Below are 14,169 nucleotides of genomic sequence, written 5' to 3'. Positions count from 1 at the left end.
ATCACAGTAATTCACATATACAATATAGGGGACTCCCATATATCCAACATCAAATCCTTTTCCCCCTTCCCCAGCAATGATCATTTTACATGTTCATGTTGTATTTGCTGCAGCTGATGTACAGATATTGAAACATAGCTATATCAAACATGGTTCCATTTGGGTTTACATTATGGTTTACATTTTAGCCTATAGACTTTTATACATTTTTTATGTAATTTAACATGTCTGATGTCCATCATTGCATGATCTTGTAGAACACTTCCATTGGCCCCTGTTACCCTGCTTCCATCTCTTCTGTACTTCTTTCCCCCTCCCCTTAGGGCCCACAGTGACAATCAATCTTCAGTGCTTGAAGGATCAGATTCACAGATACTTGCAACAATGCTGAGGGCTTGACGTACTAGACTGTCCTAGCCCATTGGGAGCCACTAATTCTTTCGGGAGACACAATCCCTGTATTTGAGAACATCAGGCCTCCCCAGGATTTGGGTACCCCTTCGCATTCATTGTATGGGTCTCCACCCAATGATATAACACACTATTACAAAATGAACACTCACAAACTCCCTAGAAGCAGGTCCCTGTGCCAGATAACCCCCTTAAGAACCTTAAACAGGTAATCCTTCCTTATTATATTTTCCAAAGAGTTTTCTCAACTTTATAATTTCAACCACAGACCTGGGTGTCAATCCTTTTAATATCTAAACTCCTTATTTTCCTCAACGTCAAATCAGGCTGATGATAAAACTTATCTTAGGAGGTTTTGGGCAGAACCACCTGAAGTAGTGGTGAGCAGTGGAATATAGTATTACAAGCATGGGTTCTAAGTCCAGACTAGAGGGCACCAATTCCCACTCTTCTATAAGCTGTATGACCTTGGGCATTTTCTGTGCCTTTTATTAACCCCCTACATTTGTAAAGTGAAGATCATAATGGTAGTGCATGGAAGGAATGTTATGAAAGTTAGTGAGAGAATATGGGTTCAGTTCCTAGTACATAGTAAGAACTTAGTAAATATCAGCCATTGATGGTCTTTCTGTATATTCAGGGCTACTAACAATTCATTCAGCAGATTTTGTTTTTGAGAAGCAGTATAGCACAAAGGTTAAAAGAAAGATCTTAGTGCCAGACATCCCAGATTCAAAGCCCAGCTCTGGCATTTAGTGGTTTTTATTCTTCAGCATGTTTCTACTACTTTGTGCCAACAGTTCCACATCAAATGGGGTTGTAACAATACTTAACTTGTACTATGAAGAATATTTCAGTTAATAGATGTAAAACATTTAAACTACTACCTAGCATATGGAAAATGCTAAGTGTCTATGGTTGCTGCTGCTGCTCCTGTTCGTTGTTGTTGTTATTTTGTTATTATTAAGAATCTGCTCCAAATCCCCAGGATCTGGAGAGGAAATTGGGGTGGTCCAAGCCAGGGAAAAGTAACCCGGTCTCTCTTTAAAGAAGCAGGAAGGACCTGACAAAAAAGTGAGGCAGACGGAAGTCTTGAACAACTGCATTTCTGAGACTGCATCATCTATCCTTTGAACAAAATGTTCTGCAGTTTTACCAAGCTCCACAAACACCCAGTGAGGCCAGATTGAAATAGCTGAGATTTTTTTCAATTATGTAATTTCAGGGATGGTAGTAGACTTTTTGCTGCAACCACAGTTTAGGGCCCAGATGCCTATCTTCAGACTGCTGTAACACTCTTGGAAAAGCTCTGGCTTCCTTAGTATCTTTCAATTTGGACTAGCAGAAAGGAAAAGATGAGGCTGGAATCTTATAAGAAACAATCCCCATTTATGTAAGGAAGTTGCGACTACCCAAATAGTGTCTATTTTGAGCATGCATTCACCATGTCTCTGGGAAGGCACTCAGATTGCCATTAACAACTGACATGTGGGCCGCCTAGTCTCCATAGGGTCACAGGCAATTGGTGCTCAGGAAGGCTTTATCCCCTTTCCATTTGCAGAAACTAAGCAGAAAGATCTCTGGAACTTTGTCAGAAAACCACTGGAAAAGCCCTGGGCGAGGCAAGGCCAAAGAAGTTTCCTCAAAGAGGAACTTTTGCATTGCTTAGTATTAAGTCCTGTACCTATATGCCTGATGATTATGATGATGTTTCATCTAAATGATATGCAGAGGGATATTGAACATGTTAAAAGTCCTCATAAATGTAATTCATTTTCTAAGTAGTTAATGAACATGCTTATAAGATAAAGGATTGGCTGTCTTAAGTAAAATCTTTATTTTGTTTGCCATATGTTTGTCTTGTTGTTGCCTATACTGTCTCTGTGAGTTTATGTCTAGGGCAGTGCCTCGCCTAGATATCCTAAGCATAACCACTGCTGAGGTTGGCAGTTTATACCAAACCCAGCAGGTCTACCACAGTCTTTTCCTAGAGTTAACCTATAGCATAAGATAGCTCAAGTAAGAATGCTGTTTCCCATCAAATTTAGGAGGATGCAGACTCTGAAGGCACCTGGCCTTTCTCACTCTTGTGGTCCAGTATGTCATGGCTGGCCCCTTTTTGGCCCTGCCTATCATCATCTTCTTTATCCTTTTAATAGGACCATGCATCTTCAAAATTTGAATTGTTTATTTCTTACAGAATCCATGCCTTATTAGTTATGTTTGGATTTCATCCAGTTCCAACCCAGGTGCCAGACGCATCTTCCCTCAATCACAATAGAATAGCCAAAAAGGTTTATGCCCTGTCAGGCAAGGACAACTGTCATAACCAGCAAGAAATAACTATGGGAGAATGAAAATCTGCCCTCAGCACCACCTTAAGAAAAAGGGCGTGAACTCTCTGAGGGGTGAGTTGAGGCAGGATAGTACTGGGAAATAAGGAGAAGACAAACCACAACATGACCAACAGATAACATGGCTGTGAGACCCCACTGAGACCTTGACCTTGAGGTTCCAGTTGGGACTCTTTCGGGGGCCAAGAGAAGGCCCTAGATATTCCAAACAGGCCTCATCATTTGCCCCATCATTGGTGGAGTACAGCTGGGGTCCCTCCCCTTAACATTAGGCGCAAGGGGAGGAATAATTAATAGCCTAAAAGTTGACCACACAAACCAAAGCTCACTCTCTGCCTAGAGGAGCCTGCTCAAATCTTGGTGCATATTTCCATCCTTCTCTCAGATTTCTTAGCAATTTCTGTTCTTTTCCCCCATTTCCCAATAAGTTCTTTTCACTGACCTAACTTTTAAAAAAAAAGAGAACCACATAGGCATGGGCTTAAGTCATGGAAGACAAATTTGGGGAAGAATAGAATGTGAATTTAACTTTGAAACCTGGGAAGGATTAGAATAGGAGGTGTGGTTACGATGGAGAGCAAATATTAGTGTGAGGCCAAATATGATGTGTGACTCTGGTGAGAGGGGGGCAAATCACCCCTCGCTTGAAATGGCATGTGGAATTTCCAGGGACAGTTTTGTAGCTACGTAAATGGAAAAAATATTCAGAGTTACCTTTACTTTGATTTTTTATTTATTTTTTAATTTTATAAATTTATTTGTTTTTCTCTATTTTTTTATAAATGTTACATTCAAAAAATATAAGAGGTCCCCACATAACCCCCACCTCCCTCACCCCACTCCTCCCACATCAACAACCTCTTACATCACCATGGGACATTCGTTGCATTTGATAAATACATTTGGAGCACTGCTGCACCACATGGATAATGGTTTACATTGTAGTTTACATTCTCCCCCAGTCCACCCAGTGGGCCATGGAAGGACATAAAATGTCTAGCATATGTCCCTGCAGCACCACCTAGGACAACTCCAAGTCCTGAAAATGCCCCCACATCATATCTCTTCTTCCCTCTCGCTACCCTCACCAGCTACCATGGCCACTTTCTCCATATCAGTGTTACAGTTTCTTCCATTACTAATCACAATAGTTCCATAGTAGAATATCAGTAAGTCCACTCTAATCCATACTCTATTCCTCCACCCTGTGGATCCTGAGATGGTTATGTCCATTCCACCTTTATATAGAGAGGGGGCTTAAATTCCACATAGATGTTGGATGAAATTCTCCTACTTGCAGTTGTAGGCACTCTTGGCTCCCTGGTGTGGAAGTTGACCTTCACCTCCCTTTTTGCTGGCCTGGGTAAGTCCAATAAACCAGAGGGTAGGAGTTGCAAGTCTTCTGAGGCTCACAATATTTAATTTATTTTGAAAGCTTAAATGAACTAAAGGAGGCAGTGAAATTTTTAGGCTTGTAAAAGAGGATTTTAAAAGGCTGTGAAACATGACCAGGGGCCAAGATAATTCAGCAACATATTTAGCAGACAAAGCTGGCCTCATGGCCTGGAAACTGCATGTTTTCATTAGAGTTTTACAACTATCCTACAAGGTAGAGATGACTCTCCTGACTTTACAGTTGAGGACATTGAGGCTCAGAGAGTTTAGTTGGCTTGCTCAATACCACAAAATTAGTAGGTTAAGCAGCTATGACTCAAACTCAGGGATTCAGATTCTACCACACCTCTTTCCACTGTTCCATGCAATTTTGTGGGCTTAACTGCCCTTTATGATTAGACTTCCTGAACCAGTGGGTCATTCTTAGTCATTCTTGTCACATCTCTACACTTGGTTAAAACTAATCTGGTGCTTGAAAACTCACATTCAAACCTCTGGTGAACTACCAAGACAGCAAAGGGAATTTTAATAACGCATCTCTCTTGCCTTATTTCCCTACCATAAAAGTAGATATTCTTTAGTTCCTTGTCATCCATAAATACCTAAAGGAACAATAAGCTGATGCTTTCAATGTAGCTCCAAGATTATACGCATCCTTTCCAATTTAGAAACAAGCAAAGGTGTTGAGGATGACAATGATTATGACAAACCAACTAGGGGGAAAGGAAGCTGCAGGCTGAAGTTAGGAACCGAGGAAAGTTTAGGCTGCCTGAGTTCTAGCCAGGTGGGCACCCACCTATTAGCTGTGTGATCCAGACCTGGCTTTCCAGTTTGTTGCTTAATGTGTATTGTAAGGCAAAATTCAAAGCCTTTACAAGTTCAAGCTATGTTACATTCATCCATTCTCCCAAGTTTGCCCTGCTTTTGTAGTTAAATTAGCCTGACAAGTCCCACTTTTTGTGTGTTTCTCACAAGGTATGCTTGAGAACTGAGGAAGTCAGTGCATGGGAGTCACCCAATCTTTTTGGTCCAAGAATAAACTTCTGTATTTTGAGCATGGCAAAAAGAAAACCTTGTGCTGAAACAGGCTTGGGGCAATATTTTTCCTTTCTGTATAACTGACCATTTCCAATCCTGTGAACTTGATGCTGGGGATACCCAAGAGATCAGACCTCATCTGTACTTTCAGCTTATTTATATGCACCATCATTATGGGAGGAAAAAGAACAACGTGGCAGTTACTTTTGCAACACATTTCAACACCTGTGTTTCCCAGCTCAGGGCTTCAGAATTGACAGAGCTATGGTGGGCATCCTTAAAGTTAGCCTTCCCCAACCCTACTAAAGAGTTCAGGTGAATATGGTTTACTGCTAAGTGTGAAGAGTTAGGACTGAGAATGCAGTGGACAAAGGCAGATCATTTGCAAATAGCCTATGCCTGAGATGTAAGTTATGTCAAGCAGTTCATTACAACAGTAATGGTTTAACTGAAATGTAAAATGTTAATAAAAGTTAATAAGTATTTGAAGTATTGACTTTTAAATTTTTTCTCTTTATTTATTTATCTTTTAAATGTTACATTCAAAAAATATAAGAGGTTCCCATACACCCCCTCTACCCCACTCCTCCCACATCAACAATCTCTTTCATCATTGTGGCACATTCATTGCATTTGCTGAATACCTTTTGGAGCATGGCTGCCCCACATATATAATAGTTTACATTGTAGCTTACACTCTCCCCCAGTCCATTCAGGAGGTTATGGCAGGATATATAATGTTCAGCATCTGTCTCTGCAACATCATTTAGGAAAATACCAAGTCCCCAAATGCTCCCACCTCACATCTCTTCTTCCTTCTCCCTGCCCTCAGCAACTATCATGGCCACTTTTTCCATATCAATGCTACAGTTTCTTCCATTACTAGTCATACTAGTTCCATAGTAGAATATCAATAAGTCCACTCTAATCCATATTTTATTCCTCCGTCAAAGCCAGAATGCAAGCAGAAAGGAGTGGACATTAGCCAGAAGGGATCCCTGTTACTAGTAGAGGACATCTGCCAGGATAAGGCTCACAGGGGCATTCCTAGGCCAAACTTGGCCACACTACATGGCCCATGTGGCTCAGCAGTGGATGTGCTCACAGTGGAGCCCAAGGGGACTGCTGAGAGGAGGAAGATGTGCTGAAAGACCACTCTCAGAAACAGTTCCTTATTAGACCTATAATTCCATAGGTCCACAGGTCATTTCATCAATTACTCTATTTTTCTATTTTTAACTTATGAAATAGCTGACATTCAAAAAGATAGCAAAATAATCCAATTAGAATTCATGTACTTAACATTCAGTAGCAATAATTCATTACAAACAGCCTAACTATCCTAGCACCTTCTTTCCCTCCCACTCTTTACCTTCCCTTCCTTCCCCTGCTTCATGTTCTTCTTCCTCTCTTGCCTCTCCCTAATCTTCTTTCTGTACTCTCTTGAGTTTGGCCTATATCATTGCTATGCATTTCTTCATAATTTCATATATATATATGTATTCTTAAGCATTGATTTGTGTCTTTTTAAACCGTATATAAGTGGATAGATACAGATGAAACAAAAAAAAAGGAATCTAAGGGAATGATGAACATTGGATTTAATATGAGGCTGCCTTGGAGTCCTACCTTTCGGATTGGGTGTTGGGTTTGGTGATACTTATTACATTACTAAAATAAGTAAGTAAATATATAAATAAGAGTACTACATGTGAACTAATGGTGACTGTCTCATGGACAGGGAATTATGATTTCTGTATCCCAAGAGCAAAATAACAACAGAATAAAATCCACATACTGTTGTGGCCATCTACAAAGGTTGTTTATCTTATTCACCAAGATTTGTGAGCTTTATCCATGTCACTATATGAAGCTCTTCTTCATTACTTTCACCCCCATTTCTGCTGCCAAATTAGGCTTTCTCTGAAAAAAACCCAGAGTCCTAAATGTGAGACCAACCTTTCCCAACCAGCAGTCTGTGGCCATCTGGCTGCACTTACCACTTCCCCCCCTCTGATATCCAGATATTAGTGGCCTGGATGGATTCCTGGACACATTTCTGGCAACTAATTGACTAAGTTCTTGCCTATGGCAAGCTTACCTTTGGAAGAGGAAAAGCCCCTACTAGTAGTGCTTTTGTACCTTACTACTTCCTGCTTTCTATCAGCAGTCTTGCAAAAATGTATAAAGATTAATGCTTGCATATTAGATAGAATCTCTGAATGTGGATCAGAGGCTTTCTCTAGTTAAACAACTAGCTAGTTAACTAACCTGTCAATTTAGAACAAAATCAATCCCTAATTGGTACTGCAAAACAGTGGCAGTGTTAGTGTCCTGCTGTGCCCATACGTCAGCTCTCTTGATTCCCACTCTTCACCTTCCTCCAATGAAAAGCCTTCTCTTCCTTTACACCTAGGACTTGATCCGGAGAGACATCCTGTACTACAAAGGCCGTATTGACATGGATAAATATGAAGTGGTCGATATCGAAGATGGTAGAGATGATGACTTTAACGTTAGCATGAAGAATGCCTTCAAGCTTCACAACAAGGAGACTGAGGAGATACATCTGTTCTTTGCCAAAAAGCTGGAGGAAAAAATACGCTGGCTCAGGGCTTTCAGAGAAGAGAGGAAAATGGTACAGGAAGATGAAAAAATTGGTAAGCAACTTGAAAGGTGAAAGAAGTATATGGCTATAAAAATATAGAGAGGGTTTATATTGATTTTCATTTTCTAGAGTCAGAAGGAAAATTTCTTTTACAAACTTGCCTGAGCCACTTTGATGGTTCCCTGTGATTAGGTTCTTTTTGGTAGATACCAGCCCTCAGGGGTTAGTGGAGGCTATAGGTTAGCCTCCCCTATAATCTCATTATCAGATAAGATTACCCTAAGAACAAACCTCAGGCTGGATTCCACCAAACATATAAACATTTATTAGCAAACAGACTCAAAGAAGGCAAACAAACTGTTATGTAATCTCAATGAAGTTCCACCTCTCTTTACTTAGGTTCATGAGGACATCATTTATGAAAGGGTTAATCAAGGCAGATTTGATAATAAATTGATGAAATTCAACATGATTTCTAGCAGAGTCTGGTGACAAAATTTTCTGAGGAGGGCCAAGACCTAAGACTTGTTTGCAATCTTAAGCTTCAGGATCCTTTCTGAATGGTAAAGGCTATGGGGCTCACTAGATTCTTAAATTCTCTTGTGAGGCCTAAAGTTCCTATCAGACGTTTTTAACCGATCTGCACATCTTGAACAGCATTGATTTCACCAATGAAAATTCAATTTAACGTAGGTTAGACTAATTAGGCCTCCTTCATTGGGATGGCTGAACTGCTGGTAATAGTGACTTTTGGAGCAAAGGCTTCTGAGTCTTTAAGATGTTAACAAATCACCTCTAAAGAGACTATTCCTGATTAAGGTATTTCAGGTGTTAACTTGTTGTAGAATTTGAGAGAGGTTCAATTATTTGTGTATAGAAAGGCCAGGAATCAGGAATGATTTTGAGAAGAAAAAATGGTTTATTGATGACCATCTGGACTCGGGAGCTTTCTGTTTCAATCCCGAGCCCCTAACAAGACTTTCAAGTTCCTTTTATACAGAGAGGAAAGGCCAAGTGGTCCTTTTGTTTCAGTTCTCAATTGGCTTGAATTAGCATATATTTTCCACATCTTAGGTAAGCTTTTAGCATTGACTTTATACATTCTAGATAAGCTTTTAGCACATTTGGTTTGCATTTTCCCTGAATATTTAAAGTTTATAGAGTTTGCATTGATAAACTGTTTCCTGGGACTGGAGTTGTTGCCATGGTTACCAAGGGCAGGGCTGCAACCTCTCACCATCCAACACCCACAAGTCAGGACAGACAGCTTAGGTTAAGGTTATCTCTGGAAGAGACAAAGAGACTCCCATCCATAGCCCACATCAAACTAAATGCCTCTGGAGTGTACATGAAAATTAATATGTTATGCATATCCCACTGTCTGTATGGAAGTACTTTAAAGTAAATTATAGAATATATAACAGGGTCTAATACCATGGTCAACTGCATGATTTAGAATCACTAAAACATACTCTTTGGCTTAAAACAGGTTGTTCTCCTTTCCAAGAGGTGATATGACAGGTAGAACTATATGTCATCCTGCTTCCCAACCATGGCTTTTAAGCCTCATTGATAATAGCTTTGTAGCATGAAAATTACTTTCTGGTCTCTTGTTCATAGTTCTGACTTTCTGGCATAAAAAATTGCTAAACACAGCCAGGCTTTGTAATTTCCTGAGAAGACCCAGAGTTTCTGTCTTTGTCCCTCTCCTAAGGGGAATGGAATTATACCTTAAAAAATGTACTAGACCTCTAGAAATTTCACTAAGGTGAAGGCTGCCTGAATTTTTTTGGGACTTATATTGCACCCTGTAGCAAATAAGTGCCTTACCAATATATCTAGTGTAGTTGCTACCTCTGCACACCAGATTCAATCAGCATAATATCACTGTGAATAGATGAGCATTCATAGGCTTTATGAACTAAATTATAACATAGAATTAAAGAGCTGAGGTAGGACAGGGAAGGTGTGTCATTGGTCTTGCCAGGGGAAAGCAAACTGCTTCTGATGGTCTTTACTAATAAGTATAGAGAAAAAAGTGTTCACCAACTCAATAGTGTGCCAGGGGATATATTAATTTGCTCAAGTAATAAAACCATGTCTGGAGCAGCTGCTGAAATTTGAGTCACCACTTGATTAAGTTCACAAGAATCCACTGTTATTTTCTGATACCTAGCTGCCTTCTTCCATTGGCAAGTTGAAAGGAATGTGATAGGAATCACCAACCTTGAATCCTTGTTTGTAGCACTAATCTCTGCAACCCTTCCAGGAATATGACACTGCTTTTGGATTACCACTTTTTTTAGATAAAGGCAGTTCTAGTGTCTTCTACTTAAGCTTTCTTACCATCATGGCTCTCACTCTATGGGTCAGGAAACCAAGGTGGTGATTCTGCCAATTGCTGAATATATCTATTCCAATTATGTATTCAAGAACCTAAGAAATAACCACAAGGTGGGTTCAGAGATCCACTATACCTACTGTGAGATGAACCTAAGCTAAAACTTCATTGATCACCTGACTTCCATAAGCCCCTGCTTTGACTAGTGAACCCTAGTGACATTTTGGGTCTCGGAGAACTAATGTCAGATCAGACCCAGTGTCTGACAATGTCTAGAAATGCCCCAGAAATCTGATTATTTTCCTTTTCCAAGTTTATTGATACACTGGAACATGGCTATAGATCTCTTTTGGGAAGGCTGGGAGAAAGATTAATAGTATATCTTTTTGTCAATGTGATGTGTTCCTTCCTCAAGAGGACTTGGCTCCCCTCCATTCAAGAGTTTCTGGGTCGGTAAACTGGCACAATTCTTGGGATTGGTTCAGGTGTTGGGACTTTATTTTGGTGATTCAAGTCAGACTCTTGTTCACTAGACCTGGATCTTTTCTGCTTATCCAGATCAAATAAGAATTTAGTAGGCTGCCCATCTGTTTCTTTTCTAGGGATTCCAAGATCACCTAGCAAAAATGATAGGTCTCTGCAAGTCCAACTATTCTGATTACTGATTACTGCTTTGACTCCACTGTCCATTATGATAACCACACCCACTGGTTGTTTTTTTTTTATGATAAGGGTTTCCACTTGACCCTGCCACTCCAAGATGCAGTTATGCCCAATACATTTGAGGATTTCAGTTCAGTGGCAGCAGTTTCCACTCTAACTTCTCACCTACAGAAAAAAGTGTTTATAGTGATCTTCAAAGATGCTGATGCTCTCCTCATAAATTTATTTCTCATACTCATGGTGAAAGGTGTGTACTTTGGACACTCCTAGGCTGTGTGAGCAGGTCTTACAAGATAAATCTACTTTAACATTCCAATCTCCCTAAACCTTTGGATATATTCCACTATAGTGTTCCAAGGCAGTTCTGGCATTTCATCTTTGTTTAGCATCCGTCACCTGTGGATACACATTCAGCTAACCAACAAAACCAACTGTTACAGCCTTTTCTAACCCCTTGAGATACATTATGCATTCCAAATTCTTTGCTTAGTGGACCCATATCAATAAATTCAAACTAATCCAACTTTATGTTCCTTCCACCATTATACCACACACTTGATAGACACTTCCATGTATATTCCCCAGATTTCGGCCTATATAAATTGAAAAAAGTCATTCATTTAATTTAGTGTTTATTATACTTCTTTGTGGATCACACTTTGAATTTCTTCCTGGTACCTTTGGAACTTGCATCTAATTATATTTACAAAAGAAAGAAGAGTGATAGAGGTAGGTCTTGAAGATGATTAACAGTGCCTTAGAAGATAACTTTTCAGGGGAGTCCATTACAAGTTTTCAGACAAAAGGATACTAACCTCCTCAAACAATAGTTGAAAGACTGCTTCTCCTGGCAAAGAAAATTTGGCAGGAGTTTGATGCCACCAGCTTCATCAGGATCTCCCCACAAATGCCCCCATTCCAATTTTTGGGATGTCATTCTATAGAGAAAAGAGTTAACATAGGAGACCTGATTGCTATCCTTTAAAAGGCCTGCTTGTAAGGTGAGTTCTTGCCTGACATCTGGGAACATGGATTTGGGGAGTGTCCCCACCACCCTAACTGATAAGAGTTGCTTATTATGCCTAAACTATTTGTACAAAAAATATGGTATATGCTTAGCACCTGATTACCTTCTGAAATATTGGTATATGTATGAAAATTTGGTATATGTTAAGAAGAGAGTGCCTACATGATGCGTCCTCAATAAAACCCTGGGCACTCTTTCTTTAATGAGGTTTCCTGGTAGACAACATTTCACACTTATTGTCACAAATCCTTCTTGGGAGAAATAATCATGGTCTATGAGACTCTACTGGGAGAGAACTCTTGGAAGTTTGTGCCTGCTCTCCTCTGGGCTTCACTTCATGAGCCTTTTCCCTTTGCTGATTTTGCTTTGTATCCTGTTACCATAGTCAGTCATAGCCATGAGTATATGACTGTCCTATATGCTGAATCCTATGAGTCCTCCTAGCAAATCATAACACCTGGGAGTGTTCTTAGGAATCTCCCAACCTATATCCCTTCCCAATCAATGCCCTAACTTTAACATAAGTGACTCTGTTAAGTAATTTGCATTTTTACCTACCTACTTACCTTTTACTCTTTCAAGTAATGGGTCTATTTTTCACATAGGGAGGTTGTGGTAAATTGAATTATGTTTCCCAATTTAAACATGTTCTTAATATTAATCCTCATTCCAGTAAGTATGAACTTCATTATAAATAAGATTGCATAAAGATGTTATTTTAGTTAAGGTGTGTTCCAACTGAATGAGGGTAAGGCTTAATCTTGATTACTAAATTCATTTATAAACGAAGGAATTCAGATATAGAGAATGCCACAGGAAGGAGCTAGAAGCTAGAAGTAGGTGAAACCTATAAAAAAAGAACAGGATATCATCATGTAACATAAGGCAGGAATCAAGTCAAGGAATTCCAAGGTTCTTCACAGCCAGCATCAGAAGATTCTGGGAAGATTTTGGGAAGAAAGCACCTTATTGATGCCTTGATTTTGGACTTCTCCTAGCCTCAAAAATCAAGAGCCAGTAAAGTTCTGTTGCTTGAGACAAACACATTGTGTGGTATTTGTCATAACAACCGGGCAAACAAAGACACAGGAGAGCCTAGATTTCATATACCTTTAGATCTCAAGGTTTGTGAGTCATCTGTGGATTGAGGCCTTGTCTTCCAGGCCCACTACAATGGCAGCTCACCCTTTCCAGGTGGCAGCCTTGCTCTGTCCCACAAGTGCAGTGTAGTCTCCACCTTTTTCAAGTATTGGCATGGTAGCTAGACTCTCCCCAAACACCTGGACATAGATCCCACTCTCCAAACTTTGTGGAGACAGCCAAACTCACCGAACATCAGGGCAGAAGGCCCATCCTATCCAATCACAGAGGCACATGGCCTGCCCCCTCCATGCACAGGGGTGGACTTTCTCTGTCCACATGCATGGATGGACTCTCCCTCATGGCCAAAGATCTTTTTGGTCCAGACCTCTTCTTCCCTGATTCTGCCTGAGAAGCCACTCTTCTTTTGATTGGTCTCTTCTCTTTCCCTTTTGGTCTAGGTTCACAGTACTTCTGTTCATATAAATCTTCAAAAACATTGTCAGCTTTGTGTGCAGTTGAAGAATTACAGGGGTTCCAAGCCATCAGATAAAAGGGCTTTCCATAGAGCCTTCCTGGATAAGTACATTTCCACTGACTTCCTCTGAAATGGCTGACTGGACCCATTTTCGGCCATACCTCCTTTAGCAAAGGTTGTTCAGTTAAACAGACACATGTAACACTATTCTCTGGGGACTCACTTTCCAAAAGCTCAGGGAAGGCCCTGATAGAGCCACTTCTGACCCTACTCTCAGAGTATGCTATTTGTATAGGCTGAGAATTTGTAAATCATCAATTGCTGGTTTCTTTATGTTTAAGATTTCAGTTCTCCTCTTGCATGTTACTATAAGCTGCAAGGAGAAACCAGGCTGCACTTACCACACTTAGCTTGGAAATCTCCTCAGCTAAATATCCAAGTTTATCACTTACAAGTTTGCCTTCCATCATACGTCAGAACACAAATTATCCAAGTTCTCTTAAACTTTATAACAAGGATTGCCTTTCTTCTGATTTCCAAGGACACATTCATCATTGTCTTCTAAGGCCTCACTGGAAGTATCTTAAGCATCCATATTTCTACCAACAGTCTCTTCAACACTATCTACTTTCTATTAGGCACCTCGCAGTTGTTACAGTCTCTACCCATTACTTAATTCCAAAACTATTTCTGCATTTTTAGTTATTTCTATTTTTTTAACATATCAGACCTTTATTTTATTTATTATTTTTTCCTTTCTATTTTTTTATGTTA

At 39.9% G+C, this 14,169-nt stretch overlaps 1 protein-coding gene across 36 annotated transcripts in view; it reads left to right on the top strand.

Moving 5' to 3' along the window:
- ARHGEF9 (Cdc42 guanine nucleotide exchange factor 9) overlaps positions 1–14,169 on the top strand; it is a 530,054-nt gene that overhangs the window by 174,127 nt on the left and 341,758 nt on the right. For all 36 annotated transcript variants that reach the window (XM_071212901.1, XM_071212902.1, XM_058291384.2 and 33 more), the window contains one exon: positions 7,615–7,858. In XM_071212901.1, the coding sequence (XP_071069002.1) occupies positions 7,615–7,858 (244 nt within the window). The remainder of the gene's footprint in view (positions 1–7,614; positions 7,859–14,169) is intronic.

The sequence above is a fragment of the Dasypus novemcinctus genome, chromosome X (genome assembly GCF_030445035.2).
Source record: "Dasypus novemcinctus isolate mDasNov1 chromosome X, mDasNov1.1.hap2, whole genome shotgun sequence".
In the NCBI taxonomy this organism is placed as follows: Eukaryota; Metazoa; Chordata; class Mammalia; order Cingulata; family Dasypodidae; genus Dasypus; species Dasypus novemcinctus.
Note: the sequence above shows the minus strand (reverse complement) of the source record. Positions and strands in the feature narration are given on the sequence as shown.